The 20,831-nt window shown below is 39.6% G+C and overlaps 1 protein-coding gene across 1 annotated transcript in view; it reads left to right on the top strand.

The window, feature by feature from the left end:
• Window positions 1–1,279: 1,279 nt before the first annotated feature.
• Window positions 1,280–20,831, top strand: part of LOC148852952 (uncharacterized) — a 69,386-nt gene continuing 49,834 nt past the window's right edge. The window contains exons 1-3 of the mRNA XM_088943711.1: window positions 1,280–1,871; window positions 2,348–2,418; window positions 12,399–12,504. Of these exons, the coding sequence (XP_088799837.1) occupies window positions 1,804–1,871; window positions 2,348–2,418; window positions 12,399–12,504 (245 nt within the window). The 5' untranslated portion in view covers window positions 1,280–1,803. The remainder of the gene's footprint in view (window positions 1,872–2,347; window positions 2,419–12,398; window positions 12,505–20,831) is intronic.

Here is a 20,831-nt window from a genome sequence, read left to right as displayed (position 1 = left end):
AAATGGATCGGGTCGGATTTGGATCGGGGTATATTCAAAAAACTGATACGATATTTTTCATATCAGATCCGATCCAATCGGATTTGATTTGAAATCGAATCGTAAACCAGATCTTCAGATCTGATCTGACTTGTTTTCTTTAAAAATTAATAAATTATTAAAAAATAAAATATATTAATCTAAATAAAGTAAAAACAAAAATACAAGTATTTTTTTAATTATTTCTGTCATATATATACATATTTTTATAAAAATAAATAATATAATAAAATTATAAAATATAATATAAAAATATTTATAAATAAATAACATATATATATATATATATTTACTAATAATAATACATATTAGTACTTATGACCTGACCATCGGATCGGATAGGTCCAAAAATCCGAATGGGGGTGATCTAAATTCGACTAAATAGGATCCAATCGAATTTTGATCCATTTGCACCCCCAATCATCAACCTGATCATCGGGTTAACCCAGCCCAAGCTGCACCGCGGTCCCAGCTCTTTCCTCTCATCAGATCTAGAAATGGCTACGGGGCGAGATTGGGGTCGGAGTGGGGCGAGGACTTCATTCCCATCCCCGACCTTAACCCGTATCCTGATCCCCATCCCTATCCCTTCCATCAAAACAATCCCTATCACAGATTCCACAGGGACAGGGTTGACGAGGTCGGGTACCCGCTGCCCGGTAGGGATAGGGACATCCCTAATCAGATCCGTGTTTTCTCCAACAATTCGAACGGGTTTACGGTTTACCTGACCGCAACGTGATTACGTGAAACGTGAACCACCTAACTACCTACCATCACATGTTCGTCCACGATGTTTGATGGTTTTGGTGGGACCACTTATTCACAGAAAATCAAAATCGAACATACAACAATTATCCGTACACCAGTAAGGAGTATTGATAAAGTCCATTGGATAGGATAAAGAATCTCTGTCCCACTATCTCATCGGAATCCATCATGATAGTTGGGTCATCTCTTATGAATAAAAGTTTACGATTATGAAGATGTTCTATATGCACGGCTGAAACATCTTGTGAGATCTGTGTGAGACGCGTCCTCTAAGCAGCAAATCCGAACTCAAGTGTGACGATACGGATAAATTTTGTTGTACGTATTAGAAAAGTATTTTATTGTGAGATGTTTCAGATGCACGGCTAAGCGTGTTGTAAGGTGTGTGTGAGACGCTCTTTGTACGGAGCATATTTGAAGATATGGAGCAGATAAAAAAGAATTCGAGTCCAACTGTCGAAGTGCTATCAATGCATATACGATTTGATTGGCATCTGTCATCACTACGAGGACAAGACAATCAGTTATCTATGAAATTTGAAACCAAAAGATTCTAATCCAACGGTTAACATTTTAGGAGTAAAATTAGAGCTGTAGTCTCTTAGCTGTTTAGACTTCAGAGCAAGAAAGAAGGTATCTCTTCCTTCTTCCTTCTCAGGCAATCCAACTACTCCCGTTCCATTACCAGACAAGCTCCATTCCTGCTTCTGCAAGTCTCTGCATCAGCAATTCGGGAGGAATCTTGTCTTGTTTGGGTTAAAAAAGAATTAAAGGAGAATAGCAAATATAAATTGAGACAACACATCAAAGAACGAACCCAGAACAAAATATCTGTCAGAGAACAGAAGTTCTAAAATGGGTTTTGGTTTTTGGTTGTCGAGTAAAATAGTTTTCTCTTGATCTTAAAAAAGGGGCTTCATCACAAAGGGTGTACTGTTTTCTCCTGCTCAGATCACTTGGTTCCTTGGTGGGTCTTCTTTGAGAATTCCAATCATGAAGATTCGGATGTTCCCATGGTTCAATAAGAAGGTCGTTGATCCTCTTGTGCAGATTCTTCGAAGGTAATCTTTAGGGCTGTGAAAGTCTCTGCTTGATCGAATTTGGTGCTATTTTGATCGTTTTACTTTCACTGCTTGAAGTAGAAAATTTTGTATTTATTTTCTCAGTTCTGATCGTGTATCTGCAAAATATTCTCTCTTTTGAAATGTAATCTTCTTGCAGTTTGAATAATTCTTTTCTCAAATTATTTACTTAGTTTCTAAATTCTGTATCTTCGCAGTTTTGAAGTGCTTATAAAATATTTTGTCATCTTCGTATTATAGATTTTTCAACTATTATGGAATCGCATAAGGAACTTTTCTAATGGTTTCAGGGGGAAGGTGTTCTGGTTTGTTTTCTTTCTCGTATAGTTTGATTGGTTAAGAAATTCAGTAATTTCTCACATGGCATCTACACTTTGGCAGCGATGAATTATTGTTATAGTTTCTACTTTGAGGATCGAACGTTCACTAATTTTTCTTCTAGCAATACTTTGCAGGGGGGCAGAACCGAAGCAATTGGCATTTTCTGTAGCTCTTGGACTTTCCTTGGGAGTTTTCCCCATCTGTGGTATGTTGTTTTTTTGAGAATTTGGGATTTTCCTTTTTCTTGCTATTAAGTTCTAATGTATATAACAAATTTCGCAACAATTTTATTGCATTAGAATCTAAAATGACTTCAATTAAACTACTTCAATTTGAAAGAGGTAACATGAATGCATTGTGACATCGATTATTTAAGGTGAACTTTAATCCCGCCAATCTGAAACCATCTAGTCATCTTGGGTTTTCTAAAAGGTGTAGAAGATCTAGATTTTGATCTTAGTGAATTTAATATGTCAGTTTTACATTTTAACTATAGGAAGGTCATAACCAAAAGAAGGTTCTTTACATTACTCTCCTCTTTCCTGTTTCAAAACTGAGGAAAGAAGAAATAAAAACAACAGTACGGATGCCAAAACAAACACAGGCATAAGTTAGCTTTGTACCATTGTTGTTTGCAAACCAAAATTATGATGTAAAGGACATCAGAAACACTTAAGCCAATTTAGTTTCTATATCATAATCATTGATGTAAAGCAATGTCAAATTTGCTTAGTTAGTTTTGAGGATTTATTGATCATGGTGATTCAAATGTGATCTGAGCTCCTCTCTTGTCAGGTTCTGAGACTGCTTTACTCTATGATAAATTAGAGATTAGGTGGAGCTCCATGTTGATGATAGGATGAATGTTTTTTTGGACCTGAGGGAGTTGTGGTTGGTGTGTTTGGAAGGGTTGAGCTATATGGGGGCTCAGAGATCTTGCATTACATAGTTTCCGCATTTTAAAAACTGATCCAGAGGCTGACCTGTTTTTTCTGGTGGCAGGTCCAGGCAGGTCAAACGGGTCACCCATGGCGTCATTGTATTCTATATATATATTGCATAAAATATATATTATTTTAGGTTTGATTTATATTTTTATTTTAGTTTTAAATTTTTTATAAATTAAGAAAACAAAAATTAAGCTTGGAGGCCCTCAAAAGGTGTTTTTTTGGCAAAATTACTGTGCCAAGATGCCTATGGTCCCTTTTGTTGCAAAGATAACAAGAAGTTACCCGAAATATAAAAAACCCTGATCTGACCACTGAGCACAAAGTTGTGGCTTCCAGAAATTTTTACACCTCTTCACTTTAGGTATTTATTTATTTATTTATTTTTTGTGTGGATGGGCTAGAATGATCCATAATTTTTTTTTCTTTTCTACCATCTAGAACATGAAAAAGGCATCCCAAGAGCTGGGGTCACAATTCTCCAACATCCTATCGGATGTTATGGCCTCTTGAAGTTTGCATATATATTATTTATTTGTAGGTTTAAATTTTTAATGACAAAAACTATATGTATATAGTTATATATGCAGAAAATAATACATTCATAAATACATAATTTTATAGATACCCCCACATACATAGATATAGGTGTTTTTAAAAAAGTTTAAACATTAAAATGAAAAAAAAAGCATATATTGTAATTTGTAACTTGTAATCTGCTGACTGGGTCAAACAGGTTTATGGTTCAACTGCCTAGGTCAGCAGGTTTCCATCCAAGTCAACAGTTTTTAAGTAATGTCTGGTTTAGGGTTAACCCAAACCGGAACCATGACCTAGTAACGGGTTGAATGGGCAGACTGTCCCTGGTCAATGACAGGTTGAAAAAACTGATGAGTGGATAAATACTGTGAAACATAAACATGATGAGTTATTGGAGCGATACAAGGGTAGGTGGTGGCATTAACTACCAAAAGACGCTTTCTCCCATTGCCCATATTAATTCTATTCAGGTTTTCTTATCAATTTCTGCAAATTTGTCCTGTTTCTTTATCATATATGTAAAAAATGCTTCTTACATAGAGTTCTACAGGAGGTGTAAATGAGAAATTCACTTGACATTAATTTATTGAATGCTAAAGTGAAAGTTTGTAGGCTTAAGAAATTACATAGGGCTTGGCCTGAGAGACTCAGTAGCGCTGTGAAATAATTTTATATAAAGTGAGTTGTCTGAAAGCAATGAGGTTCAGACCTATTTAGCAAGAAGTCAGAAATGAAGAAGAAAACATAGATGAAGAGAAGAGAAGAGAAGGGAAGAAGAGAGGAGGAAGAAAGAATAGAAGAAAAGGGTTCAGACTTTTTTAGTTTTCCGCCCCAAGTGCTATTTATATTAGGCCTATGATAAAAGAGGTAAAATGACAGGAATACCTCTGTCACTAGAAACAATAGAAAAGAATATTCTAACAGCAATATAATCAAAGGAAACATATGAAGAGGTGGGGCCACAAGCTGGTTAATCATTTTCTCTACACTCCCCCTCAAGTTGGGAAAATATATTTATCATTCCCAACTTGCTTAATTTTGTCTCAAGCTTGATTCTGTTGACTGCCTTGGTGAAGACATCAGCAAGCTGCATATTAGTGGCAACATAAGGAAGGCATACTTCTTGAGAAGCAACTTTCTCTTGGATGAAATGTCTGTCAAATTCAATGTGTTTGGTGCTACCATGCTGTATTGGGTTGTGAGCAATGTTAATGGCCGTCTGGTTATCACAATACAACATCAATGGCCTTTCAAACTCAATTCCCAATTCTTTAAGGAGAGATTTCAATATTTCAGCAACATCCCTATTTAGCAAGGAGAAGAGGAGAAGCCAGAAATGAAGAAGAAAACAGAGATGAAGAGAAGAGAAGGGAAGGGAAGAAGAGAGGAGGAAGAAAGAATAGAAGAAAAGGGTTCAGACTTTTTAGTCTGCCACCCCAAGTGCTATTTATATTAGGCTTATAATAAAAGAGGTACAATGACAGGAATACCCCTGTCACTAGAAACAACAGAAAAGAACATTATAACAGCAATATAATCAAAGGAAACATATGAAGAGGTGGGACCACAAGCTGGCCAATCATTTTTTCTACAAAGTGATACTGATCATACACTACTTGCAAGACACAATTCAGGAGAGGTTTAGAGACTAAAGATGTTACTTGGTAGTGAGCTTGAAATAAAGGACCTAAGAGAGTTACTAACAGTTACAATTAGCCAATATCCTTACTAAGGGTGTTTCACATGTTTGGTTGTTAGAGATGGGAAGAAAGTTGCATATGATTAATATCTTTGCTCCAGCTTCAGGGGGAGCATTGAGATATAGGAGTACTTCTTGTATTTTATCCTTCTAGAGTTAGATGTCTTTATTTTAGTTTATGAGGAGGGCATTGTGGACATTTTCCCTATTAATATGGTATCAAATGAAATGAATATTTTCAGAAAAGGAGGCCAATGGAAAAATGACTCAGCATTTACTAATCTCCTTTGGGTTTGTGTCTAGTATTTGGGAGGATGCAGGTGGAATCCTCCTTTCAAAGCTGTTTGACTGTCCATTCTATAGAATGCCAACAAAAAGAGGAATGGTACTATGGAGATGCATTAGGGCAGATATCCTGTGGGTACTGTGGGAGGAATGAAAACGATCTTTAAAGGGGAGTCAAGGATGAAAGAGATTCTGATGGAGAGCATAATGGTAAAAATCTTCATTGGGACAAATCCTTGGAGATATTTGGACCTTTTTCTATGGATGATTTTACAAGAGGATGGAGGGAGGTATTTCTGGTGGGTGGCAGTTGTGGGTGCTGGGGGGCTTGAAAGGGCATAGGTCTTGTTTGTTTGATGGTCAGGGTTTTATGGGGTTTTGTTTTGTATTGCTTTTGATTTCTTTTGCAAGGGTTTGGTTGATGAGAGGTCGGCTTGGGTGGGGTGGTTGGCCTGGCGGGGTTTTTACTTCAGTTGGGTCTCATTGGGTTGTTTCTTATCTCTCAGGTGATTGCTTATCACCTTCCTTGTATCTTCTTTTCGTTTAATAATTTTTTTTTTCTTTATCTTCAAGAAAAAAAAAGAAGATCATCAATGACAAGAGCAATGGAGGCCACTGACAACACCTCAGCTTAAGCTGAACTTTGATGGATGTAGTCTTGGGAACCCAGGACTATTATGAATAGGAGAAGCTTATGGAGATGCTATGGGAAACATTACTGAAATATTTACTGGAACAATTGGTATTGGAGACTCATTAAAGGCAGAGCTAATGGCTTGTTTTGCAAGGACTGAGTAGGAAAGAATTTGGGTCTAAGAAGTATAGTAGTGGAATGGTTGAACTGTTGAAGAATAATAGTCAGGACTTGTGGCAACATAGGTACAAAATGAGGGAGATAAAACAGCTATCGACAGAAAGAGAGGCCACTTATCATTTGGTAAGAATATCAGCAAATTGTCTAACTGATTCACTAGCTAAGCAAGGAACATGAACATCAATGGGACAACTATTCTAGGATCAACTGTAACATATCATTGTGTACATGTAGTATGGGGTTCTGGACATTTTCTTTTAGTTTTTTGGTACAGGTTCTGGGCACTTTGTAAAAGGGTATACAAACCTATGAGTTTGACTTTGTACATAAATGCTTTCTAATATCAATAAAATTTTCAGTATGCATAAAAAGGGGTATCAATGAAACACTTTCTTAAGGGATTGTGGAAGACACCTGATTCTCCTTGTGTTGTTCTCTTATTCCCTTCCCTCTCTCTTTCTCTTTCATTTATCTTCCTCTGTCTTCATAATCACAAGAGTATAAGCAGTTATATTTATTTTCTGATAAACTGAATGCACCCCATAAAAGTGGATTTCAATTTAGTTTAACCCCTGCACATTTTGACCATAGGCTTGCTAGAGATGAAACCTAACTTTTTTGAAGGATACCTGGATTTTCTTGGAGATTATAGGATTTGCTTATCTGAGTCTAAAATTTGCCTGATATTGACTTTCCATTTGGGGGTTTCTGGGCTTGGTAGCTATATTTTTCTTTTCCCCTATTTGTTTGTGTTGAAGTTCGACCTTCCCTAGAATTCTGTCTTGTTCGTTGACTGTAAAGTAAAATAAACAGCAAGAAGTAGGAGAGGAAAGAAGAAGGAAGAAAAAAGAGAAGGTCTGGTTCAAATTAGAGAAAAAGTCATCCCTAGATTCGGCCAGACCTGTTATTATATTATTAACTTATTGGAAAAGACTTAAGTGCCCTTATTTAAGTAAGAGGCACTCGAACTAACATAACAGTACACATCAACATTCTTAGCAAGTACAAAGACCGAAATACCCCTTCACTAACACCACTAACACTCCCCCTCAAGCTGGTGAGTATATATCATATAATCCCAGCTTGTTACATATGTAGTCCACTCTCCCCCGACTTAAACCTTTTGTAAACAAGTCTGCCCACTGGTTTCCCGTACTAACATATGCAGTTTCTATCACTCCATTCAGCACCTTCTCTCTCACAAAATGACAGTCAACTTCGATGTGCTTGGTTCTTTCATGAAACACCGGATTGGAAGGGATATAAACCGCTGCTTGATTGTCACAATAGAGCTTCATTGGAGTACTGATGTCATATCCTATCTCCTGTAGAAGGTTCCTTAGCCACACTAATTCACAAGCAGTATGTGCCATGGCCCTATATTCTGCTTCTGCACTGCTTCTTGCCACAACTGTTTGCTTCTTACTTTTCCACGTTACCGGGTTACCCTCCAGAAAGGTGCAATAGCCTGTGGTAGATCGTCTATCAGACATAGAACCTGCCCAATCAGCATCGGTGTACCCTTCTACTACCAGTTTTCCACCACTCCTATACAGCAAACCACAACCAGGAGCTCCTTTCAGATACCTCACAATCCTTAGCACTGCATTCCAATGTGGGACCAAAGGTTTCTGCATGAACTGACTCACCACACTAACCGCAAATGAAATATCTGGCCGAGTAATGGTTAGATAGTTTAGTTTGCCTACAAGTCGTCAGTATCTGCCAGGGTCTTCAAATACTTCACCTATATCACTACTCAGCCTCATATTTGTTTCCATAGGTGTCTCAGTTGGTTTAGTACCCAACAACCCTGTTTCTTCCAGTAAATCAAGCACATATTTCCCCTGACACAAATTAATGCCATGCTTAGATCTTGCTACCTCTATGCCCAAAAAGTATTTCAACTTGCCAAGGTCCTTTGTCTGAAAGTGTTCCTGTAGGAATGCCTTCAATCTGTCAATGCCCATTTTATCATTCCCAGTCACAACGATATCATCCACATACACCACCAATATTATTTTGCCTGCCGAAGAGTCAAGACTGAAGACAAAGTGATCAACTTGGCACTGTTTCATACCAAACTTCTTGACCACCTCACTTTACCTACCAAACCATGCTCGAGGGGACTGTTTAAGTCCATATATAGCCTTCTTAGGTCTGCATACCTTACCATCCTCCCCTTGAGCAACAAACCTTGGTGGTTGCTCCATGTAGACCTCCTCGAGCAAATCACCATGCAAAAATGCATTTTTGATATCTAGTTGATGTAGAGGCCAATCATACATAGCTGCAAGGGAGATGACGACGCGAACTGACCCTATCTTAGCAACCGGGGAGAATGTCTCTGTGTAGTCAATGCCATAGGTTTTGGAGTACCCTTTTGGTTACCAGCCGCGCCTTCAGGTGCTCAACACGACCATCTGGCAAGTACTTAACACTATACACCCACTTACAACCGACAGCCTGCTTCCCAGGAGGAAGAGCGGTGAGGTCCCAAGTGTGATTATGATGCAGAGTAGGGAGCTCTTCTTCCATGGCACGGCACCACTCTGGAGAGGTAAGGGCTTCCTGGACATCCTTAGGAACAACCACGGAGGATAACAAAGAGATGAACTGGCGATGGGAGGCAGAGAGGTGAGTAAGTGAAACAAAATTGGAAATAGGGTGAAGGGTGCAAGTACGTTTACCTTTTCGGAAGGCAATAGGAAGATCTAGGTTGGAGGCTGGTGTCGGAGCTGGAGCTGGATCTGTTGACAGTGATGAAGCTGGAGGAGTCGCAACCGGTACATGCAGGTGATGTGTATACACGTGACGAATGGGTGGACGGTCAACAGACGGTGGCACCGGAGGCAAGGACGTAGGCATGACTGGAACCAGAGGAGGTGGATCAGCCATAGGGAGAGGAAGAGGAGGTGGTGATGTGGAGGAAGTAGCATCACCGGACCCCACGAAGAACGGAGTAGACTCGAAGAATGTAACATCAGCACATACCAAGGAGCGACGAGAACTAGGATGATAACACTTGTACCCTTTCTGAGTTCGGGAATAGCCAAGGAAGATACACTTCAGGGAACGTGCATCTAACTTGTCAGTCCCGGGACCCAGATTATGAATGAAGCAGACACTCAAGTACCCGAGGAGAAAGCGGAAACGGAGACATGTTGGGGAATAAGACACTAAAAGGAGAACGACCATCAAGAATAGACATGGGCATCCGATTAATTGAGAAACAAGAGGTGAGCATTGCATCGCTCCAAAAGGTTTTGGGAACATTCATGTGGTGCATGAGGGAGCGTGCCGTTTCTACAAGATGTCGGTTCTTTCTCTCAGCAACCCCATTTTGTTGTGGAGTGTAGGTACATGAAGTTTGGTGTATAATGCCATATTGGTCCAAGTATTCTTGAAAAGATGAAGACAAGTATTTACGACCATTATCAGAACGGAAAATTTTGATGTGAATGGAAAATTTTTGGAAGATGGCAAATAATTCACTTCTTTCTTTCATTAAATAGAGCCACGTCATTCTTGAACAGTCATCAACAACCGAACCGAAAGTGATGATGCCAAATTAAATCTTTATTGGAGGTAGATAAGGATGACTCGTGTGTGACATGCATAACAGTGTGAGATGGTTTGCTGGTTTCTTCAAGGTAGTAGAGTCCATCCCTTTCTTTAGCAAGTCCAATCTTCTTCTCCGAAACCTGGTCCTGAAATACACAGTAAGAAGGAAAGAACACAACATTGCAGTTCACATCCTGGGTGAGTTTATATATAGAGATAAGGCTAGTGGATAACTTAGGAACATGAAGCACATTTTTAAGTAATAGGGATGGAGTAATTTGAATATTTCCAATCCCTGCCACTGTGGTGAAAGAACCATCAACAATAGAAATTTTTCTAATACTCCTATAGGGTGTATAGGTGAGAAAATGTAGTGAAGAGGGTGTAATGTGGTCAGTAGCTCCAGAATCAAGAATCCATGAAAAACACTAGTCGAGATATGTATAAAGACTCACCTGAGAGAGCAAGAGAGGTAGAACCATTTCCTGGTTTCAAGGATTTCAGGAAACTCCTTAGCCTTTCAATTTCTTCATCATTAAATGGCCCCTGACTTGAGTGTTCTTGCTGTGGGATTGTGGAGACATTATGGGCCTGTTGAAATGCTTTCGAAACTCCTTGATTTCCCCATTCCTTGTTGGATGTGGGAGGTTTCCCATGAAGTTTCCAGCAGCGATCTTTTGTGTTTCTGGGCTTCTTGCATGAGGTGCACCAGAGGTTATCGTTAGAGTCACGGGTGGTTGTGTCACGAGCCAAGTTGTGATTGTTCTCACCCTTTGAACCACTGTAATTTCCTCCCCTTGCCACCATGGCTGAGCCTTTGGGATCTTTAGGCTCAAGCATGATTCCACGATGGCTTTCCTCAGCTCTGACAAGGGCTATGACCATTCAATGGAGGCACTTCTTCTTTGCCGAGAATTTGTATTCGGACCTGACCAAATTCAGCATTCATTGCAACCAAAAGATCATACACCCTATCTCTTTCAATAAAATTCTTCAAGATCACAGCATCATCGAGGCACTTTGTCTCAAGGACCCGATAATGATCAAGCTCATGCCACAAATTTTGCAGCAGATTTGCATACTCTGTAACACTTCTGCTCCCTTGTTTTGCCGCCACTGTCTTCACTTTGACCTCATAGACACGAGCAGCGTCATGGGCTTTGGAATAGGTTTGTCGGACAACGTCCCAAATAGCCTTTGCAGAGGGAAGAAACATACAAGTATCGCTGATCTCGGGTGTCATTGAACTCCACAACCATGACATAATCATGGAGTCCTTTTCGTCCCAAGCGTCAAAATTTGACTCGCCCAGCTTTGGCTCTGTCCCAAGAAGGTGACTAATTTTTCCTTTTCCCTTCAAATATGTACGCACTAGTTGTGACCACTTCAAATAGTTCTGGCCATTCAGTCTATATGTTGCCTGAATATTCTGCAAATCACCGGTGTGAGGATGAGAATTCGTTGCTCCTTCATCGGTTTGGACGGGAGTACTTGTTACAGTCACGTCGGACATTGTTAATGGAGGAAGAATAAGGCCAGCAGGAAAGGAGAATAAAGAAGGGAAGAACTGGCCAGAATAAAGGAGAATAAAGAAACACTTCTGGTTACAAATCAACACTGAAGACCAGAAAAACACAGAGAAAAAACTGGCAATGAAGGCCGAAAAAAATTCTCAAGGTTGGCAAACCTAGAGCTCTGATACCATGTTTGAAATGGTAGAAAACTGATCTGCTTCATTCCATTGCCAATCGGCATATTTATACAGTAAGCTGCTGCAATAAATAGAAAAAAAACTTTCTAAATCAATCCCTATAATTAAGGGAATCAATCCCTATAATTAAGGGACTAATCAATCCCTATAATTAAGGGACTAACCTTTTTAATCCCCATATTTAAGGGATTATATTTTTCCACAATCCTAGGAATACATATTCACATAATTCTATTTTTACACAATTACCAAATATAAATGCTAACTACCAAATATACATCTACACCAGTAATCCCACGTTTTCCAACACTAAGCAATAATATTACTATTAGTAAAGTATGAGGAATCAAAATTGAATTTAATAAAATTGGCCTGGTAAGATCTTCCCTTTAATTTTCAATTGTAGTGTTTGTATCAAATGGTGATTTCTGGTTGAAGTTGAATTTTGTTGGATTTGTCAATCTTGTTTTGGTTTGTTGCAAAGTACAATGGTTTATACATGCAAAAACGAGAACCAAACAATTTCAGCATAGTTTATCTCTTGGGCATTTAGCCGGTGCAGTTTGAATGACTTATTTGTTTATAATTTGGTAGTTGGTTCTGAAATGAACTTGGCCATTTTCAGGGGTAACTGTGTTTCTTTGTGGGATGGCTATTACACTGCTTGGATCCCTCTGTCATGCTCCAAGTGTGATGCTTGCAAACTTTGTTGCTACTCCGATAGAGTTGAGGTAATTATATTATTGGCCCTTTTCATAAATCATCCGTTTCTCATTGTCGAATCAACTGTACTAAATGGATGAAGTGCCCATGTTTTTTTTTTTTGATAGTGAGGAATCATTTCATCGATATAAACAATAATGTACAAAGAGGAATAAAAGGGGTAAAGTTACCCCAAAAGAGTACAGAAATTACAGATGAGCCCTATATAGTTGTTCCCTATCAACCCTGTGCGTAGCTAGAGAATCTTCTAGTCCATTTGCCTCCCTTGGAACCCCTTGAAAAGTTACTGTCATTACCCTTAGTAACTGTTTGATTTTCTTAACCCCTTCTCAGTAGATCCAAACTGCCTTCTTTACATCTTTTAGCCAACTAATCACCAGTTGAGAGTTCCCTTCAACAACCAACCTTTCCAGATTTAACTCTTTTGCTATTTGAGCCCCATACAGGATAGCAACGAGTTTAGCTCTAATGAAATCTCCTAGACCAATAGGACCTGAGAAGATAGCTAATATATTTCCTTCTTTATCCCTAAAGACCCCCCAATGCCTGAAGGGTCTGGGTTATCGAGGCTGCTCCCATCAAAATTAAGTTTTATAAAGTTTTCCAAGGGTGGAGTGCAAGGTTTGATGATTTTCTCTTTCCTTATAGACGATTAATCTGTTTGTATTCAGTTCTGAAGAAAGAAGAGAAACAGGAAGAAAAGAAGCTTAGAAGAAATGGGCAGTTTATTTCTACAGCCCCCAAACGGTATTTTATATTAGGGCAATAAGAAAAGGATAAAATGACTAATCTGCCCCTGATTAGTAGGCAGTAAGGAAACATAAGAAAAATAGAATAAGACCAGGCCCATTAAGCCCAGAAAGGAAGTGACACAGATAATTTCATAACATAACATAAATAGGCCCAAGCCCACAATGCTAGGCTACCCAACACTCCCCCTTAAGCTGAACATAGATATCTATCATGCCCAACGTGCATAACAACTCCATAAATCTGAATTTTTTTTGATCATTAACTCTGAAAATATTTCATTAATTAGAAAACTTTAGGATACAACAAGAAGTTTTGATTTTGTGAAAGAAGTCGGCTTTAGTAAGCTGACCCGGGACAGAATTACAAATGTGCCCAAAACATGTGTTCTTTGAACCCCTTGCTTTGCTAAGCTATCTTCCAAACTGTTGGCAGGTCTCCTAACACATCGCACCTGGATTGACATGTTCCTTGACATGCATTTAAGTCTTTGGAAATCATTCTTCAACTACCATGTCACCTCTTCCCCTTTCTGCAGCCATTTTATCACAGTTTTTGAGTCTCCCTCGATGATCAGTCTATTAATACCCAACTCTTTATCCTTTTCAAATCTCAACTCCATATGCTGCAGCTAGAAACTCTGCCCTTGTCACATCACTGTAGAGACCCATAGGCTGTTTATCCTTTCTTACTGTTTATGTTCCTTTCTGTAATGGGCCTTATTCTGGGCCCATCCTTTCTATGTTATGTTCTTTGTAATTTCTTGCCCAGCTAAGGGCCTCTTTGTAATTATTTAAATTTAACTTAATAAAATAGTGTTAGGGTGTTAGAGAGAGGGTAAGGGTTCGAAACTCTCATACTCTAAACCCTTATTGCCACCATCTCCTTCTTCACCTTCTACTCTATGGAAGAAGTATTTTCTGCTGTTTTTTTTTCGATTTCTTTTGATTTCTGCATCTATTCTAAACAGTCCCACACTCTCAAGGACTGTTTTTCTTCTATCACCCTACTCCACAGGACCAGAGTACAGAGCAATAATGTTTCCATTTTCATCTCTAGTGGCCTCTCCAATGCTTGAAGGGCCTGGATTACTCACACAACTCCCATCAAAGTTCAGCTTTTTCCCACCATCTGTTGGAGGAGACCATGCCTCAAAAAGCTGTTGTAAGTCTCCAAACCCTAAAAAAGTCTTTGACCTTAAAAGCTGAAAACAACTATGTGCCACCCTCAATGTTATTGTTTTGACTAATGCTTCCTTACATTTTTCTTTTCCTTCAAATATTCTTGCATTTCTTTCCTCCCAAACATTCCAAAGTAGTGCTGCTCTAGTACACTTACATAGAATCCTACCCCTCCTTTTCATGCCACTAATACCATTATGGCTGAATAAACCTTTTAACCTGTTAGGAGAAGACCACCTGCTCCCAAAAAGGGAAGTAAACCAATTCCAAATAAAATTGACAAAAGGGCAAGATATTAGAAGGTGGAAAGCAGTCTCACCACTCAACTTACATAGGACACACCAGTTGGGGGACAAGCACCAATTTGGTCTTTTTCCTTTGAAGTACATCAAAGGTATTAATACAACCATGAAATGCTTCCCAACAAAAAACATTGGTTTTATGGGGAGTAGGATGGAACAAATTTCTTTGACTGGAAAAGGATGAGGAGAGGGAGTGGCAACCAATGATTGTAGAAGGGATTTACAAGAAAATTATCCATCAGAATTAGGACCCCAAATCCTAGAGTCTGACCCACCTTCTCCCAAGAATACTGAATTCAACAATCCTAACAGCTCGAACACTGTAAGAAGTTCATACTCTCTAAGGTTCCTATTAAAGCCAAAGTTCCAATTCAACCCTGGAAGGTGAGATGGTTAGCTTAGGAAATTTGAAATAGGCCTACCCTTGAACCTGGACAGATCACAAAGAGAAGGAAATTTCTCACCCAGAGGAGTATCCCCAATCCACACTTCCTCCCAAAATCTGATTTTACTACCAGAAGACAAGTTTTACCTGATATGATTTAGGAAGGTAGGGAGGACATCATGGATAGCCTTCCAGGGAGCAGCCAAGGTAGCCTTACAGAGACATCTAGCATCCCATCCGTTGCTCGACATGCCATGAATGCTTGCAACAACTTTGTGCCTTAATTTTTCATTTTCATTTGGAAACCTCCAAAGCCATTTGCAAAGCAGAGCCTGATTCTTCAGCCTAACATTACCAATTTCCAAACCCCCTTCCACCTATAACTTCCTCACCTTTTCTCATCTAACCAGATAATCCTTCTTTTTTTTTTCCCTGGCTCCCAAAGAAAATCCCTTATGATTTTTTTTTTCAATTTTCCTCACTATCCCTCATGGTTTTGTAAGTCCTTTAGTGAAAACAACAGCTAGCTGTTTTGTTGATGGCATGTAAGGAATACAGAGTTCTCAAGAAACAATCCTTTCACGTACTAAGTGTTAATCAATCTCGATGTGCTTTTTCCTATCATGCTGGATTGGGTTATTTGCAATATCGATTGCAGCCTGATTCACAATAGAGCTTGAGTGGTCTAGTTATATCTATCCCTAATTCTTTTAGGAGAATCCAAAGCCAAAGTAGTTCAACAACTCCATGAGCCATAGCTCTGTATTCAACTTCAGCATTTGATTTTGCCACAACAACTTGTTTCTTGCTTCTCCACATTACTAAATTTTCACCCACAAAGGTGCAATATCCAGACGTAGAGACTCCTATTTCCACGGGAATCAGCCCAAGCAGCCTCTGTGTATGCTTCGACTTCTATCTTGTCATTCTTCTTAAATAGTAACCCTTTCCTTGGACATGTCTTGAGATATCTCAAGATTCTCTCTACTGCTTTCATATGTGAGACTTGTGGAGCATGCATGAATTGGCTAACCACATGGACTGAATATGCAATGTCTGGCCTAGTGAGAGATAGAGACAACAATTTTTCAACTAACCATTGATGTCTTTCCTTGTTAGGATAAGGTTCCTCATCACCTTCTTGCAATCCATGATTTTGCTCTATGGGAGTATCAATAAGTTTGATTCCTAACTTCCTTGTCTCCTTTAGCAAGTCTAGAGCATACTTTCTCTGATAGATGTAAATCCCTTCCTTGGATCTAGCCACTCCTATTCCCAAGAAATATCTTAAGTGTCCTAAATCCTTTATTTCAAATTCTGAGGCTAAGAAACCTTTTAACTTCATAATCTCCTTTGCATAATTTCCAGTAACCACTATATCATCAACATAGACAATCATAGCTGTCAACGTTTTACCATTTCTCTTGTAGAACAATGCATGATATGCACCACTTTGTACCCTATATCCTTCATTGCTCTGCATAACCTCTCAAACCATGCTCTTGGGGATTATTTGAGCCCATACAAAGCCCTTTTGAGTTTACACACCTTTCCTCTCATATTGCATATTGGAGGAGGGTCCATATACACTTCTTCCTACAAGTCTCCATTTAGGAAGGTATTCTTGACATCCAATTGATGCAGTTCCCAAGAAGAATTGATTGCTAAAGAAAGTAACACTCTGATTGTATTTAATTTATCAATTGGAGAAAAAGTCTCCATGCAGTCAATACCTTCCTTTTGGGTGAACCCTTTTGCAACTAGTCTAGCTTTGTATCTTTCAATAGTGCCATCTTCCCTATGTTTGATTGTGTAAACCCACTTACACCCTATAGTGTTCTTTTCATTTGGTAGATCCACTAGCTCCCAAGTGTTTGCTTTCAATAATGCTCTCATTTCTTCATCCATAGCTTCCTTCCATTTGGGGTTAACAACAACCTTTGAGAACTTGGAAGGGGTAGAGACAAAAGACAAGGCACAAGCAAAAGAGTGATAGGTAGGAGACAAATGAGAATACGAGACAAGTCTATTTATAGGATGGAGAGTGTGGGATTGAATTGGTTTCCTCAAAGCAATAGGAAGATTGGGATCAAGACTAATGGATGTAGTGGGAGAAACCATACCTTGGTTGGCCTCAAGAGCATCCAATTGGTTGCAGTCATGAACTAGCAAGTCTCTCTTTCTTTTCCTTCGATAAACACTTACATCACAATGGTTAGGAGCAGTGGCTTCTTCATCAACTGGATAAGTAGGCTCAGTAGGCTCAGAAGGAATTAGATTAGGAGAAGCAATTGGAAGAGGAGTAGGGGTAGGAATAAAAGGATTAGCCTCCAAAGAAGTCTCTTTCACTCCACTAGTCTCCCGTTTAAGAGGATTTTGAGGAGGGTCAAGAAATGACTGGGACTCATAAAAATTTCCTTAGAATCCATCTTTGTCCTTTTAGGACCCTTGACATGAATGAAACACATACAACTAAAGACCTTTGGTGGTAAGGGAAAAATAGGTTAATCTAGACACAAAAGAGAGAATGGAGTTGTTAGCGTAGGGGTATTTTTGTCTTTATACCTAGATTAATGTTGCTGATTTGTAATGTTGTGTTAGAACCAGTGCTCTTTAAATAAGGGCACATATGTCTTTTCAATTATTTTTAATAATAAAAGTACTGTCTGGCCGACTGGGAGAATTGACTTGAGACTTCCAGTTCGAACCAGATTTTCTCCTTTCTCTCTTTCTCTATTTTTTCCACCTTTCTACCTTTTTCTACATAACCGATCTCAGACAGATAGAACTCCAAGGCAGGCCAAATCATAACATGGTATCAGAGCTACTTGAATCTGCCTAGATTTCTATTCTCTGCGCACCCTATCTAGGGTTTCTCTTGATTTCTGCATTCGACTGGAGATAAGGGAAAGGCCCGAAAAGGAGTGATCGCCCTCTTCCCTTGGAGGTTTCTATGCCTCCAGTCAGGTCTTGTGTGGTCGGTTGCTGTGGTTTCTATGATCGCCCTCCCCTAATTGATGAAGAATAGAGGGTCGATCTGTGTGGTGCAATGGCTGTCTTGTGTGGACTTATTTCCTGCTCATGTGGTTGTTCCTTCAGTGATAAGGTAAGAGACTTCTGTGCATGATATCTGTTATGGATCAAATAGGAAGTGTGTTAAGTGTGTTTCAGACCATATGCTAGGGTTTCAGACAGTAGTGTGCTAGGGTTTATGCTGGTTATTGTGTATTTCAAAGGAAGAGTTGTGATCATATAGTGGTGAGATTTCAGGTAGTCGTAGGGGTAGGGTTTGTGGTGTAAAGAACACACTTTTCAGCAACAACAAGTGCTGAAATCAGTGCGACAAGTGTGATCTAGTTGTGTGTAGTGTGCAGAATTCAGTGGTAATAGAATTCAGCAAGTGTGCAGAATCGGTGATAACAGAATGGGAGATAACAGTGATTGTAAACCTAATGTGATGGTGCCTACAGACTACCTGAATGTTCAGATGACCTCCATTAAACTAAATGGAGAGAATTATGTGCCTTGGGTTAAATCCGTCGAAGTCTTCCTGAAGGCAAAGAAGAAGGTAAAACACATAAGAGAGGAGAAACCCTCCACTGACTCTCACGAGTATGAAGACTGAGAGCAAGAGGATGCTCAAATCATCACATGGTTGTGGAATAGTATGGAACCCAGGATTAGTGTAAACTTCATTTTCTTGACACTGCCAAAGATGTGTGGGACCATGTGAAGAAATTGTATTCGGGTCAGGACAATACAACCAGAGTGTATTAGTTGTATCGAGAATACTTTAGTCTACAATAGGGCAATCAAAGTCTTGAGGAGTACTATGCCAGCATGAGAAACATACGTAATGAGTTGAATGTCTATCACCCTCTCACTTCTGATGTCAAGATCTAGCAACGATAGTGAGAACAACTTGATGTGACTAGATTTTTGGTGGGACTGAAGTCTGAATATGAACCAGTACGGGCTTAGATATTAGGAGGATCAACTCTCCCCTCCTTAGAAGAGGTATTTGCTCGACTCTATCGGATCTATTGAGAACTCTAATATCTCAAATAGATCTGCCTTTCTGTATCGAGAGACCGTGGTGCTAGAGGTGGAGCTCGGGGAGTTCAGTCTGGCCGTGGTGGTAGTAATGGTTCTGTGTATGGCCAAATTGGAAATCGTGGGCCTACTTGTAATTGTGGTGGTGGTCGTACTGGGGGCAGAGATTCAGGGGGAGCCCGTGGTAGAGGACGTGGCTCAGGTCCGAAGAAGTGCACTCATTGTGGTATGGATGGACATACCATTAACTATTGTTATGATCTGCATGGTCCACTCTCAACCTGGGCCAATCATGCCGTGACCAGTGACTCCAGTTCCGGCTTTAGACAGGAGAATCATTCATCTGATCAGATACCTCCTACGTCCACAGATGGTCCCGTGAAGGAGAAGGTGAGTGTTCCCCTGATGAATATGAGAGGTTTATCCAATCACAGCAGAACACGACGACTTTTGCTCACTCAGGTATGGCTTGTCTGGCATCCACACCCAATCCCTAGATCATTGACTCTAGAGCCTCCGATCACATGACTGGAACTCCAGGTGTGTTTTCTTCCTTATCTCATTGCTCAACATCACAATCTGTCACCCTTGCTAATGGTTCCACATCCTCAATTTGTGGTGTTGGTAATGTTGACCTAGACCCTGTATCCCTCTCCTCAGTTTTGTATGTTCCTAAATTGCCTTTTAATCTTATGTTTGTTAGTAAGCTGACCAAATCACTTAACTGCTCCATTACTTTTTATCCTTCTATGTGTGTTTTTCAGGATCTCAAGACGGGGATGAAGATTGGTGGAGGGCATGAAGCTGGTGGACTGTATTATCTTGATAGTGGTGGCAGAACTTCAACAGCTATCCAATCATCCCTTTCTTCTCTCTAGTGGTACTACCGATTTGGTCATCCGTCGCTAAAAGTTTTGAAGTCTTTGGTTCCGTCTTTGAGTCAACTTTCTGTTTTGGATTGTGAGTCGTGTCAGTTTGGGAAAGGGTTGATAACTATGTGTCGAGTCATTTTTCGTTAATTCATTCAGATGTTTGGGGTCCTTATAAGGTGTTGTCATATAATGGATACATATATTTTGTCATTTGTAGATGATTTTTCAAGGATGATGTGGCTCTATCTAATGAAAGAAAGAAGTGAATTGCTTACCATTTTTCAGAAATTTTATGCTGAGATTCGTAATCAATTTGGTACCCACATCAAAGTTTTCCGTTCTGATAATGGCCGTGAATATTTATCCTCATCATTTCAAGAATATCTGGGCCAACACGACATTATACATCAGACCTCATGTACCTACACCCCACAACAAAATGGGGTGGTTGAGAGAAGAATCGCCATCTTCTGGAAACCGCACGGTCCCTAATGCATCACATGCATGTTCCCAAACCCTTTTGGAGTGATGCAGTGCTTACCTCTTGCTTTCTGATTAATCGGATGCCCACGTTCATCCTTGATGGTCATTCTCCATTGACGGTCTTGTTTCCCACTTTGTCTCCGTTTCCTCTTACGCCTAGGGTATTTGGGTGTGTCTGCTTCGTCCATAATCTGGGTCCCGGGAATGACAAGTTCGATGTCCGTTCTCTTAAGTGCATCTTCCTTGGCTATTCTCGGACCCAGAAAGGGTATAGGTGTTACCATCCTAGTTCTCGACGGTCCTTTGTGT

The sequence above is a fragment of the Nelumbo lutea genome, chromosome 5 (assembly GCF_056320005.1).
Source record: "Nelumbo lutea isolate HS-2025 chromosome 5, American lotus-T2T, whole genome shotgun sequence".
Classification (NCBI taxonomy): Eukaryota; Viridiplantae; Streptophyta; class Magnoliopsida; order Proteales; family Nelumbonaceae; genus Nelumbo; species Nelumbo lutea.
The sequence above is the reverse complement of the archived record's forward strand: the minus strand, read 5'-3'. Positions and strand labels throughout refer to the sequence as shown.